This window comes from Magnolia sinica, chromosome 2 (assembly GCF_029962835.1).
Source record: "Magnolia sinica isolate HGM2019 chromosome 2, MsV1, whole genome shotgun sequence".
Lineage (NCBI taxonomy): Eukaryota > Viridiplantae > Streptophyta > Magnoliopsida > Magnoliales > Magnoliaceae > Magnolia > Magnolia sinica.
The window spans coordinates 54,947,559-54,970,240 of record NC_080574.1 but is presented as its reverse complement, the minus strand read 5'-3'; the positions used below and the strand labels follow the sequence as shown (position 1 = coordinate 54,970,240).

The 22,682-nt window shown below is 40.6% G+C and overlaps 2 protein-coding genes, 1 long non-coding RNA gene and 1 other non-coding gene across 6 annotated transcripts in view; 2 read left to right on the top strand and 2 right to left on the bottom strand.

Annotated features, from left to right (window-relative positions):
* Window positions 1–18,046, top strand: part of LOC131237118 (thiol-disulfide oxidoreductase LTO1) — a 28,130-nt gene extending 10,084 nt beyond the window's left edge. Inside the window, exons 5-7 of the mRNA XM_058234773.1 lie at window positions 4,294–4,441; window positions 16,111–16,248; window positions 17,672–18,046. Coding sequence (XP_058090756.1) covers window positions 4,294–4,441; window positions 16,111–16,248; window positions 17,672–17,749 — 364 coding nt within the window. The 3' untranslated portion in view covers window positions 17,750–18,046. The remainder of the gene's footprint in view (window positions 1–4,293; window positions 4,442–16,110; window positions 16,249–17,671) is intronic.
* LOC131237119 (uncharacterized) lies at window positions 302–18,910 on the bottom strand. The gene is made up of 5 exons (XR_009167050.1): window positions 18,768–18,910; window positions 5,482–5,585; window positions 4,797–4,940; window positions 2,971–3,074; window positions 302–687 (listed from the first exon to the last, which is right to left on the bottom strand). It is a non-coding gene; the product is annotated as an uncharacterized LOC131237119 (long non-coding RNA).
* On the bottom strand, window positions 18,760–18,916 carry LOC131238126 (U4 spliceosomal RNA). The gene has a single exon (XR_009167539.1). It is a non-coding gene; the product is annotated as a U4 spliceosomal RNA (small nuclear RNA).
* Window positions 18,910–21,652, top strand: LOC131237117 (pentatricopeptide repeat-containing protein At5g40410, mitochondrial). 3 transcript variants are annotated; one of them, XR_009167049.1, is made up of 3 exons: window positions 18,910–21,308; window positions 21,423–21,523; window positions 21,601–21,652. XR_009167049.1 is itself a non-coding variant. In XM_058234772.1 (2 exons), the coding sequence occupies exon 1, from the start codon at window positions 19,447–19,449 to the stop codon at window positions 21,301–21,303; it is 1,857 nt and encodes a 618-aa protein (XP_058090755.1). In that variant the 5' UTR covers window positions 18,910–19,446; the 3' UTR covers window positions 21,304–21,308; window positions 21,411–21,652. The 3 variants fall into 3 exon arrangements, 1 of the variants encoding a protein (XP_058090755.1); XR_009167048.1 differs by having other exon boundaries at window positions 21,411–21,523; XM_058234772.1 differs by having other exon boundaries at window positions 21,411–21,652.
* The last annotated feature ends 1,030 nt before the right edge of the window (window positions 21,653–22,682 follow it).

The following is a 22,682-nucleotide window of genomic DNA, read 5'->3' as shown; positions in this document are numbered from 1 at the left end:
GTAAGTCCTACATGCTAGGTATATCTTAATAATGTTATTTGCTTCAGTATATTTCTGTTTCTAGTTGTCAAGGCCTTTTGGGCAGCTCTGCTGACATTGATTATTATCAGTTGCTTATAAGGCATTGATTATCTTCTTTCTGAAGTCACAACTGGGCACTTCTACTTCATTTATTTGCTTACAATTTTGTAGAATGCTAATCTTGATCTCTTGAAAAAAAGTATACGGCTCTAGAAGTTTCAGGAGAAATGTGGCATTTGATGCACTGGAGGCAAATGGAAAAGACAATTTCATACCCCCCCCCCTGATGGACAGCATAATCTGTATGAAACAAATGAGAAGGGAGAAAATATGTCAAAAAGATGGACCGAGAGTCCCCAGTGCAAAGATCTGATCTTGAAGCTCCTTCACAAAAGAGCCCGCGTTATTGCTGACATCTCTACCAACATGGTTAAACAATATATTTAAGAAGCTCATTGAAGTCGTAAGAAAGTGTCCATGGCTGTGACTTGTCTTTAGACATTTAGGTTGGCTTTAAAAATCATTTGGGGTTGGCTTTATGAAATGTATTTAGCAAAAAGTTCCTACCTGAGGCCCAATCTCTGGCAAGTGAAAAAAATTCACGTCCTTTTTCGCCACCTCTATCGAGAAGTCCTTTTGGGTTGTTATCTCTTCCGTCCTTTCAGGCTCTAAACGCCAGTGTTCGAAATATCGATATATCGGCCGATATTATCGTTATCGGTCCCCAGCGAGATGAAACTCATCCGATAACCCCCATAAGATACCAAAAATCCCAAAATCCAGATATCGCACGATATATCGTGCGATATCGCACTATATATAGTCGATATCGTACTATATTTTGCGATATTGCTGTTATTATCATCTTTCTCGTGTTTTATCAAGCGATTTATCAAATTTGATGCCTAATTACCCGAAAAAATTGAAAAAATAAAATGATAAAAGAGAAAGGCTTTCAATCCACGTAAGAGAGGGGATTTTGGTACTGGATCGCTTGATCGAAAGTATAATTTGGTGGGCCATGATCGACAGCGGTGCACCGTGCGAAAAAATCTCAAATTCCCCTTTTTTTCTTCGAATGGATGATATATTGAAATTGTAAAGGTGATTTTGGCGACAAATCAGCAAAAATCCTGGAGTTTTGGAGTTTCGGCAAGAGATTTTGGGGTTTCGGAACCCACTTATTTGAAAAATGGCTTCGGAAGCCCTTTTACAGGGAACCCACCACCATCCTAGCTTGTGTGGGTACATGTCGTGCGAAAACGAGCGTTGACGCTACTCGTGCTTTGAGTTGTACGATAGGTTCAAACAACATCAAAGTTACATGGGCCCCACAATGATGTATTGATCATATCTACACTATTCATCCATTTGGGGAGATCATTTTAGATCTTGATCCCAAAAATGAGTAATTTCCAAGGCTTAGGTGGACCACGCCACAAATAGTAGTGCGGACAATGATTCTCACCGTTAAAACATTCGTAGGGCCCACTGTGATGTTTACTTTCCATCCAATTTGTTTATAAGGTCACACAGACCTGGATGAAGAGAAAAAACAAATAGCATATTCATCCAAATTTTCTGTGACCCTCAAAAGGTTTCAATGTTTGGCGTTTAATCCCCCATTGATTTTTACAATGTGGTTCACTTTATTTTTTGATGAGTCTTATTTTTCAGCTCAAGACTTAGTACGAGCTCACCAAGTGGATGGACAGTTTGGATATAACTCATACCTCATGATGGGACCCACAGAACTTGGTGACGTCAACACATAGCTAGTGGTGGTGTGTGGTACACCAGCCAATCCGCTGCGCTTTTACCCTACGAGGTGGACGGTCCTGTTGGGGGCTTTGTGGGTTCCACCTTGATGTCATATGTTTTATCCGTACCGTCCATCTATATTGGATGATCAGTTTAGGGCATGAGTTGAAAAATGAGTTAGATGCGCATTTCAGGTGGAGCACGCTAAAAAAAGCAGCGATTTAACGGTTAAAATTAAAAACTTCTTTGGCCAATGGTAACATTTATTTGCTATCTAACCACTTTTTAGGGCCCGCTAATTTATCACATAAGATCTGGACGAATAAAAAACCAAATATCAGCTTGATCGAAACTTTTGTGGCCCCTAAAATTTTTTAATGGTGGCCATTGAACAACCCTTGTTTTGTGTGGTGTGTTCCGCCTCAATTTTGAATTTATCTCATTTTTTAGCCTACGCCCTAAAATCATTTGCCAAAATGAATTGACGGTGTAGATACACCTTATTACATCAATGTGGCCCTATGGTCAGGGTCTCACTCAGTGCCATAGTTAGCCACCATTCGAGGAAGTGGTTTGTGTAGTGGGTGTGGATTCCGGGAAGCTAACTAAACTCTTTTCGGCTTACCTCGATGTATGTATTGCATATCCACGTTGTACAGTTGTTTGGGCTGCTTATTTCATGGCATGGTCCCAAAAAATTAAGTAGATACAAGTTTCAATTGGACTACACTACAAGAAATAGTTGTCAATGATCTCCCACCATTGAAAACTTCCTAGGGTTCACTGTAATGGTTATTAACCATCCAACCTATTGAATTTGCCTTATTGGATCTGCTTTATTTTTTGGATAATGTCCTGAAATGATATGGAAAAACGGATGGACGATGTGGATATTGAATATAGTTGTCTTAGTTCAATCCGACAGCGCATAGCTTAGGACCCTATACAAAGGAAACCTATTATGTGCACTTCTTTTTTGAGACTTTATGATTTAAAAGTGTGAATTAAGGTCTTTTTTAATAATCCCTGAAGTTTCATTGAAAAATTCAACCATTTCTCAATGTTTCCCAATGTTTTCCAAAAAGTGCGATAAATTATGCGATACAAACGATATATCCCGTGCGATAACCGATATGTATCTGTATCCCAAGGGTGTGATACATTGTGCGATACCGATATTTCGAACACTGCTAAACGCTTCCAAAAATCGGATCTAGACTTCTTTATGTGGCTTGGGTGTTCCAGACTCTCAGGTACCCACGGATATTATTCATGAATTCAGTAAAAGGTGCCTGTACAAAAGCCCCAAAAGCGCGCACTTCAATCAGGTAATTAAAAATTGCGTAATTCATGAATTTAGGTGCAGATACAAATGCCCTCATAGCTGTTGTATCATGCATGTACTGATAAATTATCATGTGTTTATCATGTACACGGAATGATGGTTTGGACCTTGGGCTCCCATTAGACATGTGTAAAGGGTTGAAGAGGAAAGCATGCATGATGGACTTGGTTGTGTGGTCTACATATGTGCACTTTGGAAGGTGAAAATTAGACATGATTATCAAGTTGATACTCTACTTTTATCATTGTTGATTGATCAAGGTAATCATCATCATCACCGTATCCTTGTCCTAGCTAATTGATGTTGGCTATATGAGTTCCCATATTGCTAGGCAAAACTTTAACTACCATCTGCCTGACTTCAACCCTCTACCCATGCAGGGGATCGGTTAGTGGATGGCTACGTTGTGGAGTTTTGGTGATATCGTTACATTGTACATTTAATAAATTAAATACCTTGAAGTAGAAAATGAACAAAGCAACAAATCGTGCATGTACAGAACAAAGAACCTATCAGGTGACAACTGGAGACCTACTTGTTGAACATCTCCCTTTTTATCTTCTCCCTTTTTTGTTGTTTCTTTTTTCTTTTTGGAAGAGTTATAAAATTCAGTATGTAATGATGGAACATTGGAACAAAACTATTAAAACATGTCACAAAATATATTAAACATTTAATTATGCAAAATATGGTTAAAGTTATTTAATGTTTTTATTTTTATTTTTTGTTAAAAGATAAGGTGAGAATGAAGGGGAAGTAAATTGGAGTAAAATATTAAACACTTTATCCCTTCTGTGCTTCCATAGAAAAGATATTGATATTTAAGTATTAAATATGGCTTGGCACCTGCCCTCTCTTGGTGCTTTTGGTTTCTGAAATTAAAGTAGGAGGTGATTTGTTCTGCTTTACCTCCTTTGGCTGTACCCCTGAAATGTCTTTTTATCGTTCTGTACATGCCAGCTAATATTGCAGGCAAGGGTTTTATCTACTGGATTCTAATCTTTTTGTACATCTTTCTCTTGATCAGTTACACTGTCAAAATTCAAGAGAGAAGTTCTGATTAGTTATCGGTTGCAAATATTTAGTCCCCATGCTAAAGTTATGACACGTCACTTATGTTTGCTATGAGAAGTATCATTTACCTGTCTCTGTGTCTGTTTTAACAGATTGGCTAGCATTGACTTGGAACCTTTTGAAACTGAGGTAACAACAAAATCAAGTCCATTGGCTATTTCTCTGGCAAAACACCTGCGTTCGATTGGAGCTAAGATTTATGGAGCTTTCTGGTGTTCTCACTGCTTAGAACAGAAACAGGTACTTTCTCTTCTGTAAATCATTTCCCAGGATTTATATTGGAATAACATGTGTATGGAGAATCGATGAAAATGGATGCTTACTAAATGAGTTAGTGCTCTTTGTTTTTATTTTTTATTTATTCTTTTCTAATTGATTCTGCAGCTTTATTAAAACTAAAGGGAATTACATTGAGGGAATAGAGTCCAGATACTAATCACTGATTGTTGAATACCTTGTTCAGCAAGGTTGTTGACAACTAAGTTAGCAATACTAGAAACCAAGGAATCCATATGTTTAACCTTGAAGCAATATCCCTAATCTCATGAGAAATGAATGCTTATCCCCAAGGTTCTCTCCAACCGTAAGTGCGCACCTCATGATATTTTTGGACGTCCCCTTTCACCATCAGCAGACCATTGACAGAAGAACAAACAAGAACTGAGAAGGACTCTTTGAACTGGAGGTAGAGAATCCATCGACTTCAGCTTCCCCACTCCCACCTGGAGGCTGCTTCCATCTACAACCGAAAAAAAAATCAATGAATATGCACAAATGAAGCAATGGCGCTCAACAAGAAATGACTCCAAAGCAGACATTTTGCAAAATTCTCTTGAGGGGTGCAATAAAAATAGTGTCCTTAATTGGCGCAAACACTGCTTCCAATTCTTTTTTGTATGTTCGGTTTTCCGTCACAAGGAATAGGTATCTGGACAACTATAATCCCAGATACATGTATATTTGCAGTGTAGGTGATTCTGATTCTAGTACTAAGTACTTTATAGAACATGGAGATTATATAATACAATTTAATCAAATTCTGGTGCTCTGGGTTCTTTGTTTCTCAACTCTTTAAGAATATCATTTATTCTTTGACATATAAAAAAGTAAAAGAGGCATGCAGTAACAAGTCATACTGTAAAGAGTTAGCAGAAATCTATGGTTCTCTTAAATTTAACATTCTTGAAAGAGTAGAATGTAATGCTTACTTTGATAAAGCTAAAGTTACTAGCACGGAATAAAATCTTACTAATAAAATTCATAAAACTGAATAGCGGTACCATTTCATGGAGGAGATATCTATATCAGTATGCATGTCTTGGATTTCAAGGAGGACGTCTTTATATCTCCACATCAAGTATTTGCACAGCTTCGGTATTTGTATCTGGGCATCATATGACAACCATTATGTGATGTAATGCTTGCTTTGATAATGCTAAAGTTATTATCATGGAATAAATTCTTACTAATTAAATTCATAAAACTGAATAGAAATAGCATTTCATGGATGAGACGTCTGTATTGGTATGCATGTCTTGGATTTCTAAGGAGTATGTGTTTGTATCTCCACATCAAGTATTTGCACAGCCTCTGTATTTGTGTCTAGGCAACATATAACAACCATTATGAATGTGGAGTTTGTTTCATCTTCTTCTGAACACACAGAGCTATAACATTCTTGAGTTAAAAAAAATCAAACATTGGGAGTTGAGACACTGTTTATCGTCTAGTTACACAAAGAATTGATTTTATTTTTATATTTGATGTTCCTAGAATCCTCAGATGCATACTTATTAGTTGTTGATATATGTGTCTAGATGTGTTCTCGTTAGTACGGTTTCACTTAGTCATACATTCTGCACTTGTGCTTATTTTGGTGGGTTATGTGCTCCATTGTGCTATTATACAAGAACATGATAACTCTTCTAAGATTATTGTTGTAAGGGTTGAATATGAGCTCTCTCTCTCTCTCTCTCTCTCTCTCTCTCTCTCTCCTCCTAAAAAACACTTTATGGATCGTCTGATCATCAAGATTTATTCACAACTTGGTCCTAGGAGACTAGTGGAAAAAACACTTTATGGATAGTCTGATCATCAAGATTTAATCACAACTTGGACCTAGAAGACTAGTGAATCCTTTGTTGGCCTACACAAGGCTTCAACCATATTTTGATGTGTGCGCGCCCGGTCACATCCAAATGTCACAAAAACATGTGTCGATGCCCAACACAGCAGGATCATTAAGTCTGCATATATCCTCAAGTCTAAGGATCAGCCAAAGCTAGCACATGATCAAGTCAATCCACACCACGCATGATGGCCTTAATTGGGAGACTTGAGACCATCCACCAATACAAACATCCAATCAAGTACATTACCGCATTTGTTATCCAATGGTGTTTGCACTCCCATGTGGAGAAGGGCATTAACCACAAGGTGTCTGATGGTGGAGAGAAATCCCATCTCAACTCGTCGTTTGTTCTACATCATATGGGATAACCACATCAACTAGTCCTGGGTTGCCTACACCCACTAGAGTGGTTATGGCTTTTATGATACTCATGAACCATGTTACCACAACTCTCAATGGCCATCCAGACCGTTGTATCCACTTCAATCTTTACCCATGGGCCTGCTAGAGAGAATCCATAAGGGCGTGTTTGGTTAGTGGAATTGAATGGTATTAGATGGGATTAACATCATTATTGCTCAATGATTGCATGTCTGGAAATACCATGGTATTGTAGCCATCCAATCCCATGTTTGGGATAAAATTTTTGCTTTGGGAAAACACTGGATTAAGCAAAGTCATGTTTGGTGGACCATGGAATTGTAATCAAAGGACCAAATTCGCAATAGATGTCGCTCACTTGTACACATATATAACCATAATGTCACGTGTAAACAGTGTATATGGATAGACGGCATGGATAAACACATGCATCAATGTGGGGTCCACATGTGTAGTGGATTTCAAAATCCACGGAAATCCTGCATGGGACCAAATGCAATTCCATGGGACTAAATGCATTTCCATCCCACCTAATCCCATCCTCTCCAAATGCTGGATGGAATTTCACGGGACCAATGCAATTCTATCCCTCCTAATCCCATCTAATACCATGCACCAAACGTCCCCTAAGGAATCCCTATAACCCATTTTAAAATATATATTACATATTCACACACAATTAATTAATAGTGAGGATATAGGCAGACCACTAATGGGCAAGTACCATTCATCAAAGGGTCACTAATGACCTAGTTCCAATTAACAAAAATCCAATAGGCTTTAAATGGCGCACACATAACCAATAACAAGATTATGCAGTATGTATGTAATCTATGTGCTATGTAATTATTTGGCGGTGCCAATGTACTATTTAATTATAATATGTATAGCTAATAGCGTATGCACAAACTGCAATGTGCATTCATTACATGTAGTTGTGTATGATGTAATCATATCTAGATATTAGGAAGCCACTATTTCACCCTATGGCCCCTTTTATGCTTTTGGTACTCAAATGGTAATTTTAGTACTATCCTAGTACCAAAATAGAAAAGTACAGGTTGATGCAGAATAAACTATGTTCAAATCTTGAAAAAACTTGATAAAAGTTCATCATGACTCGAGAAAAACTTGTTTTGGTCATGTCTTAATCAGAACTTGGTTGACTTTCCAGAACTTGAAGATTCAGCTCGCTAAGACTGTGCATTATGGATTTTTGAGAGATTACAGTATTTATAAATTTTAAGTTCTGGTTGACTTTCCAGAACTTGAAGATTCAGCTTGCTAAGACTGTACATTATGGATTTTTGAGAGATTACAGTATTTATAAATTTTCAAGTTCTGGTTGACTTTCCAGAACTTGAAGATTCAGCTCGCTAAGACTGTACATTATGGATTTTTGAGAGATTACAGTATTTATAAATTTTAAATATCAAATACTATCAAGTCTTGGTGTATTGGATTTGAAATAACTTGACTTGTTGACTCGATTTGGTTCAATATACTTTCTATTCAAGTCTTCAAGTTCTAAACCTTGGTAAAAACATGGCTATAAATAGTATTTTCCATACCATTATGTATTAAATATGTAACATTAAAACGTTGAGTCATGTAATACAGATACGACGATTCATGCTTGGCTGGGTTTGTCTGGCCGCATGCTTTAGACATCAATATTTTGCTAATTCTTCTGTGTGGAGTGGCTCCCAATGATCGTGCTAAGGTGCATTAAAGGGCCTGACCATTTTGGCATGAGTCATATTGGTAATCATGTATCGATGGGTTCCCTACTATTTTGAGTAGCGAACTACTTAAACATGACCTTTCATGTGTGCGGGTGTTGTGTGTTCAGCGAGTTGCCTACTTAAACCCTACTTTGCTTGTTCGCCCAATGGGGTGTGCATGTAACAGTTCGCTGGGGGTCAATGCTGGTGGGGTGGGACAGTTAAAAGAGGAAGGTTGATGATTGCTGCTGGGCATCCAATTGTAAAACTTTCGTCAATCTGCAGTTTAAAAGCCTACCCCTAATGATCAAGACTATGAATGGCTTTTGGTGAGATAGATGAGTTATCAGTAGTGGTGAGTCTTCATTGGTGTTAAGCCCTTACCTTTTTGCACTTGTTACAGACGAATTAACTACTAGTGTCCAATCTGAGGTCCTTTGGTGTATGTTGTCTGCAGATTATGTGGTGTTGGTCAATGTGACTGGAGAAGGAGGAAATGCTAAATTTTAGGGTTTCATTCCTTTGGGAGAAGTGCACATGGCAAAAGCTCTCCCTAAGAGAAGCTCTTGCATCTATTCTAGTAAATCTAAGGGGAAGGTTTTTTTTTTTTTTTTGGTTTGTTTGTTTGTTTGTTTGTTTGTTTTTTGTAATTTTATTTTTTACACATGTACTCACACTCCACACACACCCACACACTCACACCACAGTGGGCTTTCACCACAATGGGTACTCGAACCCATGACGTCGTGTTGAAACTCTTGTGAGTCTACCACCGAGGCATGAGTAAGGACCCCTAAGGGGAAGGTTATTGTGCAAGGTGACTCCTGCATGTGATCGCATGGGCTAAAAACGAGGGAGTGAGCCATGGGTTTTATGTTTAATGGAATCGGGTTGCTCACCTCTGTTTTAAACATTTCATTTACTCATGCTGGTAAAGGAGTAAACTCTTTAGCTGATATGTTGGCTAAAAAGGGTGTGAATTGCCGTTCTTTGTATGAGTGACTCACTTTTCCTTGTCTACTTTGAGTTTTAATAAGATCCGTATGTTAATTTCTCAAAATAAATATACGAATATAGATGCTGGAGGGCAGAAATTAGCAAAACCAACAGAGTATTCTAGTTATAGAGGGAAGGGTTTAGTTAAAATTGATTGTTAGGAAATCTCTCAAAGCAAAGTGCATCTAAGTGTGGTGTTTACAACCATCAACCCCTCTGTCGTTAAGGTGAATTTAGCAAAGTGCAGTGTAGTGTCACAGGCATCAATCTCTTGATAGTAACTTAGTGGCGGAGAGCGCAGGAGAGCTGGGTTGTGGTTTGTTCACCTTGCCCAGGAAGCATCTAGGTGATCCTATCCTCTTTGGTAAACCTTTGCTGCACATATGGGATCCTGTCAGTGAGAAGGTCGAGAGAAGGTTAGCAGGGTGGAAGGGAAGGCTCCTATCTCTGGGTGGGAGAATTGTCGGTGTTGGCAAGTCTCCCTATTTTCTGGTTATCTTTTCTGACATGTTGAGGGTGGCCCAGCAGGTAGAATTGATACCAACACAGTTCTTGTGGAATGACGAGAGAAATGCCCTGGGTACCATTTGGTATCTTGGGATACCATTTGCAGACCAATATGATCTGGGGGTCTGGGGATAAAGTTGATTAGAACGGTAAATATTACTTTATTGTGCAAGTGGGAATTACGATGGAGAATTGGGAATGTGGAAGCTCCGGAGTCACGGATATTGCTGGCTGCCAGATATGGAATTACAGATGATGGGTGGTTCATTAATGTATCTTCCTGCAAGGATGGATCAAGAATCTGGAGGGCCGTCTCTTGGGCTCAAAGATTCAGAAATATTTTCGCTATTTTTAAGGTTGGAGAGGGGGAGAAGGTCGGAATCTGGGAGGATATATCGTGCTCGACTACTCTGCTATGTGCCGAGTTCAGGGATTTGTATGCAATGGCTACACTGACAGAGGTCAAGGTCATGCAAATGTTGCAAAGGTTAGGTGATTCCATAGTGTGGTGTCCTAGGTTCCGGAGTGATCCCAACGATTCTGAAATTGATAGCATTGCTAAGCTGTTGGAATTGTTAAACAAGGTCTATCTTACCCTAAATATGTATGACAGAAGGATTTGGAGCCTGCAAGACATTGGGGCATTCTTTGTTAGGCCTCTTGCCAATATCATCAGCAATCCCCCATCTATTCTCCCTTTTTTGGTAAGGAATCTCTGGTCATTTAAGATTCGGCTGAAGGTAAAAGCTGTCATGTCGTTGGCTCGCCTAGGGGAACTCTCACAATAGATTGACTTCAAAGGAAGGGGATGATGTTGCCTAATAGGTGTATTATGTGTTGTGTTGCGGAAGAATCAGCAAATCGTCCTGTTCCAATGCAATGCAGCTAGGGAGATCTGGTCCAGTGTTGACCAAATTCAAGGTGTGCTGGGTATTCCCGGAGACAGTTTCTAAGATATTTGAAAGCTGGACGATAAAGGCTTGGGGTGGGATTTGTAAGTGGCTGTGGCAGGGAGTTTTCTTTGCTATGACATGGAGCATATGGTTAGAAAGAAACAAGCGCATGTTTCAAGGGAAGAAAGCTCTGGTTAATATTATTCTTAGCAGGATTAGCAGGCTCCTGCTAGCCTGGGCAAGAGATAATAGCCAGTTCAGGGTGTACTCTAGGGAAATGGTTCTACAAAACTGGGAAGTGATTCTGTATTTGTCAATAGGGCTGCTGCTGATTGGTGGGCAAATAGTTCAGGTGGAAAGGTCTGCCTGCCTGTTATGTTAGTTTACGATGTTGGTGTATGGGTAGATGTTTGTTGTTGTATCTGCCCAGGCTCTGGCCTATGCATTGTTGTATTTCTAAATTTCATTGTTGCATCTGCCCAGGCTCTGGCCCACGCATCGTTGTATTTCTAAATTGCATTTTCAATAAAATGTTTATTATCTATAAAAAAAAAACCCTCAAAGCAAGTTTTTTCATTACCTAGGCTATATTGTTCAAAGAATGGAGGGATGGTAATGCATGGGCATTTTCACACCAGGCTCAAGTGGGGTGGCCGCCTGTGGGATGCGGGGGCACACTCGGGGTGGGTGGCCTGTGTGAGACGGGTCCCACCCGTGTGAGGCGGCTGGGTCGTCTGAGGCAGAACCCATGTGATGTGGGGCCCACGATGGGGGTTTGGCTGAGGACCTAACCCATGAGATGTGGGGCCCGGGCTATAAGATAAAGGGATTGATTTGCTATGCTCTATCAGTTGAGCTTTTAGAGCAAGTGGTTAGTTGTTCTGTATCACAGTGGTATCGGAGTAGGTCTGGTGTTTGAGACTCCTCATTAGGGGTGATTAATGTAGGTGCATTTTCACACCGTGCTTGAGTGGGGTGGCCCGTGGGATGTGGGGGCACACTTAGGGTGCGTGGCCGCTCCACACGTGTGAGGTGAATGGCTTGTGTGAGGTGGAACCCATGTGATGTGGGGCCCATGAGGGTGGTTTGGCCGATGACCTAACCCATGGGATGGGGGGCCTAGGCTATGAGATAAAGGGATTGATCTGCCATGCTCTATCAATTTGAGCTTTTAGAGCAAGTGGTTAGTTGCCCTGTGTTAGATAGAAGGGTATGTTTACAATAGAATTAGAACAACGTTGATGAAGTGGAGTAGATTATGTGATACTACGTGTATAAAACCTAGAATGTTGGGTAGTTAGAAGCCAATATAAGTAGAGGTTGGGTGTCTCAAAGATGAGGATGCTGAGATAGATGTGCGGGAAGATGATGTAGTAGGGCACACGCCGAATCCATGGTGTGGCTTCCGATAAGGAGGAATCTGAATTTAGTGAGGGTCTCTAGCATGGATTATTGGAATCCTCCAAGATTAGGCGACCTGCGAGCATTTCAAGTGTCCATTGAACTCAATCTCAACAAGAGCAAGAGGAAGGGGAATATCTGTCCTTTTCTTCTCTCTTTCTTCTACGTAGAAGAGAATAAATTTTCATTTTTTAATTCCAAAAGCTCTTTTCAATCTTTCAAACAGTATTTATAGAACAAATCTAACTACCCTCTAACTAATATTGGTGATTAATGTGCTAATCACAACTAACTTTCACAACTAATCAAAACTAACTCTAACAACCTTATACCAATCTCAACTAAAAACTAACAAAAAAAAACCCACAAAAGCTCAAATTTAAAAAGAACACAAAATCCTGCCAAAATAGAGATTTCCTTGTGTGGCCCGCCCTCCTAATCTTGGCCCTCAAGATAAGTGAGGCCCACCTGGCCTACATCAGAAAGATTAGGAAGGATAGAATTAACAATGGCAGCATTTGAAGCCACCTATAAGCAGTCCCAATAAGAGATAAAATGATGGATGGCAGATTCATGTGTTTGGTCACTAGCTTTGGTAAAGAGGGAAACATTTATTAGGATCGAAGAGCCTGGAAAGACAATGAAAGGAATAGCTAAGCAGACTTGGATCGAGGTAGTGAGAAAGGATACGAAGTCTCATTCTCTTACTGAGGATAAGGGTTTAGGTAGGAATGATTGGTGAAACAAGTTTCATAAAGCCAATCCCGAATAGTTGGGCTAGATGATGGCAATGATAATATATTAAATTTGAAATTTAGATAATGTGCAATTTGCTGTCTATGTATTCAATGCAATGACTTGCTATTACAAGCATGCTGAAAGCGTGCAAATACACATAAATGAAGCCTAAATTATCATAATTAGTTACGAATGATGGGATTAGGTAGAATGGAATTGCATTTGGTCCTGTGCAAATTCCATTAGGCGTTTGGGGAGGGATGGGAAATGTTGGGATTAGGTGGGATGGAATTGCATTTTGTCCTGTGCGGGATTTCTGTGGATTTTGAAATCCACTACACATGTGGGGCCCACATTGATACATGTGTCCATCCATGCCGTCCATCTACATACACCCTTTACATGTGACATTCTTGTTATATACCTGTATAAGTGACTGACATCTGTTGTGAACTTGGTTCGTTGATTACAATTCCATGGCCCACCAAACATGATTTTGCTTAATCCAGTGTTTTCCCCGTAGCAAGAATTTTATCCCAAACATGGGATTATGGCCAAAATACTATGTATCTCTAGATGTGCAATCATTGTGCAATAATGGTGTTAATCCCATCTAATACAATCAATGTTGTCATGTGCGACCGCATATACGCATATGCAATTGCACATGTGGCATATGCAAAAATATGCGATGTATGCAATTGCACATGTGGCATATGCAAAAATATGCGATGTATGCGATTGCGATGTATGCAATCGCATATAGCATGTGCGATCGCATATTGGACATGGCACATTGAATTTTTTATTTTTATTTTTTTGAAAAAAAAACAACATTTCGCCTATAAAAAGGCTTCCAAATCTCCTCCATTTGTAATATTCTCACTCCAAAACTCTCTTACTCTCCTTTTCTCTTACATTTCTTAATTACAAGTGGTCTCTGTCTCTCTCTTGGAAGTTGGAAGATCAAGATTCAAGCACTTTCAAGTTTTAAGGAAGATAGCTTGTTGATTTTCTACAATAATAAATAAATAGCTTATTGATTTTGTTGTTACTTCTTGTTAACTATATTGTTAAATGTCGATGACTCGATGTTTAATTCATTATTTAATTGATTTTATCTCTCAAATATATTTTAAATATGTAAAAGTAGTTATCTATTAACTTAGAACACTTCTCCTTAGTTTCTTATATTTTTTTTACTTTTTTTTTTTTTTGAATTTTTCCCTATTTTATATATATATATATATATATATATATATATATATATATAATATTTAACTTTTCAAATATATATATATTTTTTTAAAATAAAAATATGCGGCCGCATATGTGATTGTGCGATCGCATATGTGCATAGACATATGCGATCGCACATGATCGCATATGCGATTTGACAACATTGAATACAATTTAACACCATTTAATCCCACAGACCAAACACGCCTTAAATAATGCGAAGCATTGTTTAGAATCTTAATATGATCAATCACCATCTCTGACAAATTCAAAATTTTTAGCCATATCTTCCTCTTGATCATGAACATCATCATTGTCATCTCCTTCTACATACACTGTGGGTCGTTGATTTCCCATGGCTCTTCCATTGTTGTTTGTGATGCTATGGTAGATCTTGCTCCCAACCACCCGGTGGTTTGTCCCTGTCCAGTTTGTCAAGGAAAACAGAGTGATAGTTCCTAGGTGTTCGATTGTCAAGAATTGCTTAGACATTGGTTCTATTGCATGGAGACCAGATTGACAGAAAGCCTCATTTTCTGTTTCAAGCGGATGCATGAAAACAAACAAAGAAATTGACAAAATTCTCTTTTGCGAACAAAAGTATGAGAATGAGCAATAACATTAAGCTAACCATTGGCGTGCATAATAAATATCGAGTTTGATTCAGAAGTCATAAACTAAATAGACTATGCATTCTTGCAATTTGAAGTTCAACCAAACAGTTCTTGCAGTTTGAACCAAATGGTTTCAAATGAAAGATCTGTACGTGCATTCGTGTTTGAGTGTGTTTATCTGTGGAGCAACTGTTCAATATTGCAGTTCAAACAAAATGGTTCTTGCAGCCCAAACCAAATAGTTTCAAATGAAAATAAGTAATAATGGTAATCAACTGTGTCCTTATCCTCTGACCTATAGCATCTCCTTCAAAGCTTTTCTAGAGCTACAAATTTGTACCTCTTAATTTTTATTCTGGTGATATTCAGCCATCCTCTCTCAGCAACAGCAGGTCTTTATGGATTTTTGATGTGATGAACAAGAAGGTTTAGGAAAGAAACCTGCTGAAGCTAGTGGAATTACATTTCTGACATCCTCCTGGTGATTTACTTCCATGGCCATTAAAGGAGATATTTAACTTATTCACTTCTCAGACCACCACTCGTAAATTCATCTCATATGGGCTTTTCATCATTATTAACCAGCCTCAAAATGTATGCATGAGGGTGGAAATGGGCCTGGTAGACCTCAAGACACAAGCTGATCCTTTCCAGGCTTGGGCCCATTAATCATGCCTGAGCATGGCTCATAGACCCTAAATATAATTAGTCTGGGCTTAGGCCCCCATTGGAGCATCATAAACATTTAAAAGCGAGGGAAAAATGCAAGTATCTTTATTATTATTATTATTATTATTATTATTATCAATTTGCCACAAACATGACAAGAAGGCACACATGTACAAGATCTGGGCCACTCATCAGGTGGGTACCACTTTGAACATGCCCTGGTCCCAAGCGAGGTCAGTCCACTAAGTTGGGCTATACAAATGTTGAATATACACCATTCATAACTCTATCTCTTGTAACTGTCTGCTGTTCTCCTACACATGCCGTTGGCCTGATCAGTGGACCAGTCTGACTTTCATGCCATTGTGTTCATGGTGGCAGCCACCTGATAAGTGGCCAGATCTCAGTCACGTTTGCCGTGAGTTGCCTCTTCAATCTCTTTCTGGATTTGCTGTCATCTCTCTCTCTCTCTCTCTCTCTAACTTGAAAGTGCACAACACAATGATGTCTAAGGGATATAAGATGTTTAGTATTCTTAGTCTATTATCCGGTTGGATGATAGGCTCTTCATTCAGTTGCACGTCTTTAGTTTTATTGCTTGATGTTGTTCATACAGATGTTTGGTGATGAAGGCGCAAAGATTTTGGATTATGTAGAGTGCTTCCCTGATGGAATTGGGAAAGGGAAAAAAATGGCCAATGCATGTGAAGTTGTGGGAATTGAAGGATTCCCAACATGGGTGATAAAGGATAAGGTAGAATGTTTCTCTTGTGGATCTTTTCTCTCTATCAGCTCTTTTCTTCCTGGTGCTGTTACTATGTGCTTGATTTTGTCAGCGTTGCACAGATTACATAGCCATGCTGCATCATGAATAAGGTATTGTATTATTCTAGTTAGTGGTGCAACTTGGGTTGGGTCAATGCAAAACCAAGCCCAACCCAAACCTTAGGCTGGGTTGGGCTTGGGCTCAAAATCCACAGCCTGGCCCCAACCCGAACCCATGTTTGGGAAGGGCTTGGGTTGAGGTCTCGAGCAACCTAACCCAACCTTAAACAGATCTTATGTGTGTTACACATGCATATGCGGTATACATGATATGAATGTAAAATAACTCGATTGTAATCAACCTATGTAATAGACTATCAAATAGCAATTGATTGTAATCAACCTATGTAATAGTCTAGTATATTGCATTTGTGGTAGTTTCATGCTCTCATTGTCGGTCCCTAGCCCGGATAAAGAAGGGTTTTGTCAGGTTGGCAGCTGGCATCAAACTTATGCCACAATTTCCAATAAGAATCCGAACAACACAGAAAAAGGATTCTTGTAGCAGCCCCAATTATTTGGGATAAAGCTATGATGATCGTGATGGTGATAAATGTAAAATTGTGGCTTGCATGAAAAATAGGATTCATGGTTGGAATTGTCTGTACTGCGGACTATGTTGTGTAGGCTACATGTTGGAAAAGTGCATGCATGGAAGATAGGGTTTATGATTGGCATGTGCTGAGTGGTCCAATGCCTTTTGAATAATCTCTCTTAAGCTGAGTTTTTTAATCTATATCTTTGATTTTATTTGTTTATTAGTGGTGATTGTAGACTTTATTTTGCTAATACTACTTTGGTACTTACAAGTATTACTTCAATAATATTATTTGATGGTTAGATGTTTGATTTTATGTTTTAGTTTATTTGTTGGTTGCAAGTGTTAAATTGAGCTCACTTGACCTACCTGATCTAACCCATTCCAACATGAATTGTGTTAGGATTGAGTATTCATGACCCTGGGTTCAGCCTCGGGCTGAGTCCTCTTGAGGTTGGGTTGGGCTTGACCTGATCTGCCCAAGTGCACCCTTATTATGATGTTGTGGTTGTAAGATATGGCATCTTCTCTTCTAACAAAGCAGTTGTACAGGTGGGGCCACCTCATTGTCCTAAGTCGATAGTGGTGTGCTTCATCATGGGATGGACAATGCACCTGTATCTCCCTCATTAGGCGTTCCTCTCATCTGATGGAAATGGACAACTACAGGAATCGTCTTATAGAGGGAGGATTATTCTTTACTAACCATCTGATGTGGACCTGACTAGCAGAAATTGGTGCCCACAACTGCACTTATTGAGCTACCTCATTCTGATAACTGTTCCTTTTCTCACAAAGGTGAATTTCCTTGCAGGTTTTGAGTGGAGAGAAAACATTCTCGGAGCTTGCTGAAGCATCTGGTTTTGTTCTTGAAGATTTCCATCCTGCCTGATGCACCCGGCTGCTTCAGTTTGAGAGAAAGGGTATGTCGTTGCCTAAAAAAGATAAACTAGGCTAAGCTACAGATGCCAAGCATGGGATTTTATAGATATTTCTCCAGAAGCATATGGTCATATTCTCCAACTCGCCCATGTGTATACCATTTAACTTATGAGAATACGTTTCACCATGGAAATTAAATTGTATGAGAATAGAAGATCTTTATTCTGTGAAATCACATCTCTAAGGGCTTATTTAGGCAAGGCACCTGACTCACCAGGGCTTTGCTATAGTTGCTGCGGTTCCATTGCATTTCTTCCCTCTTGGTTGTTTGCAAAATCGGACATAAAAGACTGCATGTTACGTAACAAGATTTTCATAGATTCCACGTGTGGCCATTTCCACCCAAAGGTTGCAAGTAGTTCTAAAACTCAGTTACTCAAGACCGACCCAATGAGATTTCGAGCAGAGTCATCAGGAAACTCAATTTTGTGAATGAGTTTGAGCAGAAATCTTGAGTCAAAGGTTCCAGGTAGTTTAAAAACTCAGCGGTGGCTACTTGAGATTTTGGGCAGTCGTCAGGAAACTCAGTTTTATTGTTGATGATTCTAGCAGGCTTCTCAAGTCGGTTTGTTAACTCATCTGACAGCGAGTCACCGCTTTGTCAAGGTGCTATTTGATTAAAACCAAGGACGGATTGCCTGTGGCAGTTTTGTGGCCAGCATAAGATTGCCATAAAGATCCAGCCATTGTCATGGGCGTTGCTCCTGATGAGTAATTGCGGTCGATTAATAATCGTAGGCCTTAGAAAGAATTTGGATGGTGTCCGTCAGATCCTTGACTACAACTCCGGAAGGGGCGGGGAACGCATTCCACGGAGCGTGAGTCTTCATCCAGTCATGATTGATTACAGGCGCTCAAGGCCAATATCCCTTGGTTATTTGCCAAACCCAGTGATAACAACCATTAGACGGGTAGCCCATAACAAAGAACGAAAAATATTTATTAATTATAAGATTGTAGGGCCTTACCCTGGATTAGAGGGGGCCCTTCCAGAAATTCTCGATGGCACAGAGCTGAACCCTGGCCAAAGAGGGGGTTTGGAAATAGTTTTCAACCAGCAATTGACGCGCCTCGGTTATAACCTCACTAGCTGCGTCATTGCCCCAAGCGCAAAGATGCCTTATGCTATCCCCTTCTTCTTGTTTTTATAGTCCCTCTCTCATTTTCGTCTTCGGTCCCCCATCCGATGTGGGATGGGAAACAATAGCAAATGCCACATTTCATATTTTCTTCATCTGGCCCCACATGCCCTTATTTACTCACGCTTGTTCATGGTTTGATAACGTCTGTGACACGTGTCACGCTAGGACCTATTTGGATACCTCCATGGGCCATGGCCTACATAACCAGGCTGGTCAAAGAATCCCATCCGTTCAAATCATGACAAGGTTCAAAAGGTTGCCGGTTGCCGGTTGTTTCATCTCCTCGAATGAAAAAGGTTCAAGAACGTCCGAGATTCGTCATGGTGGATAGTCCACCAAATGAGCGGTCCAAATGTCTCGTGTCTTGTAGTATTTCTCCATCCTAAGTAGTCCATAGGGTATGATCTAGCAGATGAACGGCTAGGATTGTCTTACCCCAGGTACTGGTGTAGATTGAAGACGGTTCCAGCTAGTCGTTGGCGCGTTCCAAGTTCGATAATGGAGGATGGTAGCAAGAGCTCATACACCATTCCTCCGTGTATATAAGCTCCAATCTCCCATCTTTAGCTCCGCCCTTCTTCTCTTTATAAACCTGAAAACCATCTCTTCCTTTTGCAGCAAAGCCTGCAAAAATTCAGGCGCAAATCCGCCACTTCTCGATCCGAAATCTTGCTTGTCAATCTCCGATTGCCGGAAATCACATGCCCAAGCAATCAAATATGGGCTTTTCTCAAATGGGTCCTTTCCAGGCGATCAATTGGTCATTGGCTATGTGAATTGTGGCTACTTCGATGATGCACGCCAACTGTTCGACGAAATTCCTAAGGACGTCGTGTCATGGAATTCGACAATTTCTGCATTTTTGCGGAGAGGAAATGCGAGCGAGGGCTTGCGCATGTTCCATCAGATGAGACTGGGAACGCGATTGAAACCCAACAGCGTAACACTTATCTCTGTTCTCTCGGCTTGTGCCGACTTGCAAGCGTTGGATGATGGGAAATTCGTTCATGGTTATGCCACGAAAGAGGGATTTTTGTGGGAGATTAAAGTCGTTAACTCTCTCATCAACATGTATGGCAAGTGCGAATCCATGGATGCGGCTTGTACATTGTTCGAGACGATGCCGACAAGGAATCTAGTCTCGTGGAATTCAATCATCGCGGTTCATGCCCAAAGTGGGTTGGCGGAGGATGCGATCAGTATCTATAATTCGATGAGGCGGGCTGATTTCAAACCGGACCGAGCCACGCTCATGAGCATGCTCCAAGCATGCTCCATTTTAGCTGTGGCGAGACTGGGGAAGGCCATTCATGGCTACATTGTCAGCTGTGGATTCATTGCAGATATGCCTATCATGACCACACTTATAAATGTGTATGCGAAGTCAGGGAGCTTGGATACTTCACAAGAAGTCTTCGCTGAGATGATCGATCCAGATGCTATTGCCTGGACTGCGATGCTTGCGGGATATTCCATGCACGGGCGTGGCAGAGAAGCAATGGACATCTTCAAACACATGGTTGGCAGAGGCATTAGGCCTGATCATGTCACCTACACACACCTCCTAAGTGCATGTAGTCATTCAGGGCTCGTCGCAGAGGGGAAGAAATATTTCGAGGACATGAGTAAAGCCTACAGAATTGAGGCGAGGGTGGACCATTACTCATGCATGGTTGATCTCCTGGGTCGATCTGGGCTTTTGAGGGAAGCCCGTCAGCTGATAGAGAACATGTCAATCGAGCCAAATGCCGGCGTCTGGGGCGCATTGCTAGGTGCTTGTAGGATGCACCATAACATTGACCTGGGGAAGGAAGCAGCTGAGAGATTGTTTGTGCTGGAACCTTTGGACCCGAGGAACTATATAATTCTGTCAAGCATGTATTCTGCAGCTGGAATGTGGCGGGATGCTTTGAAAGCGAGAGCTTTGATGAAGGAGAGAGGTGTACGGAAGAACCCAGGATGCAGTTTCATTGAACATGGCAATAAGCTCCATAGATTTGTGGCTGGGGACCAGTCACACCCGGAGGCAGAGAAGATATACATGAAACTAGAGGAGCTTACTAGGAAGATGCGCGGAGCTGGTTATGTGCCTCGGACAGAATTCGTTCTGCATGACGTTGATGAGGAGCTGAAAGAAGACATGATTAATGCACACAGTGAGAAGCTAGCCATTGCATTTGGGCTTCTTGTGATGGGCAATTCCTTGCCTATAATGATAACTAAGAACCTCCGAATCTGCGGCGATTGCCATAATGCTGCCAAGTTCATATCATCGATTGAGAGGCGGATTCTCATCATCAGAGATTCAAAACGGTTCCATCATTTTGAGGATGGGTCATGCTCGTGCGATGATTTTTGGTGATTCAGGTTAGCTAATTTATGCAAATTGAATGAAACAGTGAAATTTCCATGGCATAACAGTTGGATATTATCGTCGAGTGTTGTTGTGTGGGATGTTGAATACCGTAGGATCTGATGCAGATTGGTGAAAGATGGACCATGTACTGAGTGAAATGGACCATGTGCTGAGTGACATCGACGGCTGATAAATTTGCTAATAGAGCGGCATTGGCGCTAGTGAGGTTTGGACACCACTCTCCTATGAATTTCTTCATTTATCATATCAAGTTCTCAATGTAATGTATAATGCCTTTTGCAGCTTGCAGACATGGCTGAACTTGTGGAAGCCTTGAAACTGGTTAGTTGCTCCATATAAATCTCTTTATTCACTTCCTTTCAATTAGAGCTGGGCATTGCTGACCCGATTTGGTGGATCCGACCCGACCTGACGGCCTGAATCGGTGCGGTTCGGGTAGGATCAGGCAGATCTGACCCTTTATCGGATCGGTATTAATCCGGACCTGACCGATCCGATCCGGGCCCTACGTTCTAGTAAATTTTATTTTATATATGTATGAACACTGATGAACATATGAGAGATTAGTATTGGGTATTAGAAAGGGAATGAGATTTTTGTAATTTTTTAGAAATAAGTTTTCCACAACTCATTACAAGTGCGCCGATAAGCTTGGTGTTCCAGTGTGGTGGAAGCATCTTCGTCTCTCCCGGGATTCCTTGCAGCAGTCGGAAATCACTACACCTCCGTTTGGATGGTTTAGATTTGCATTGTGGTTTCTATTCCGGGAGTTGTGGCGCCGTTCTCCAATAACTCCGTGTTCACCGTCCGCGGTTAGAGCATGGTGGGACTCCTCCTGTCTCTCTGAAGTCCGTTGTGGGCAGACTATTGCCATGAGAGTTGCAGAGAGGGAGAGAGAGAGAGAAGTGCAGGTTGCCTGATATGCAAGGCAAATGAGACAGAGAGGTGCAGGTTGCATGATATGCAAGGCAAATGAGGTTGCTTGATACGCACGCACACGGCGAGAGTGCTCGAGTATCGGCAGGACTCGAGAAAGATGCAACACTTACTAATTCCACGCACGTTTAAGGCAGCCCATGTCAAGCCTCCGTTTATGCTCGCTGGGTGTTCGTGGCGTGAGATCCAAGCCGTCCATCATGTGGGTATCGTAAGACAAATACCGTAGCCTAGTTGGGTGAACTGATCGCCACCTTATTAGTGGACCGAATTGATTTCTGATCGTCGACTTTTTATTCATTTTAACAGTGTTGCCCACCTATCTTCTTATTCATTTCAATGGTGTGACCCACCTACCTTCTTAGATCGTACTTTTTTTAATTAGAAGAGATATGCATGATGAGACCAATCGTATTCACGGTTCAGAT

Bases quoted from the DNA above. Each gene is read 5' to 3' on its own strand.
- LOC131237117 (XM_058234772.1), top strand. From the start codon at position 19,447: ATGGTAGCAAGAGCTCATACACCATTCCTCCGTGTATATAAGCTCCAA.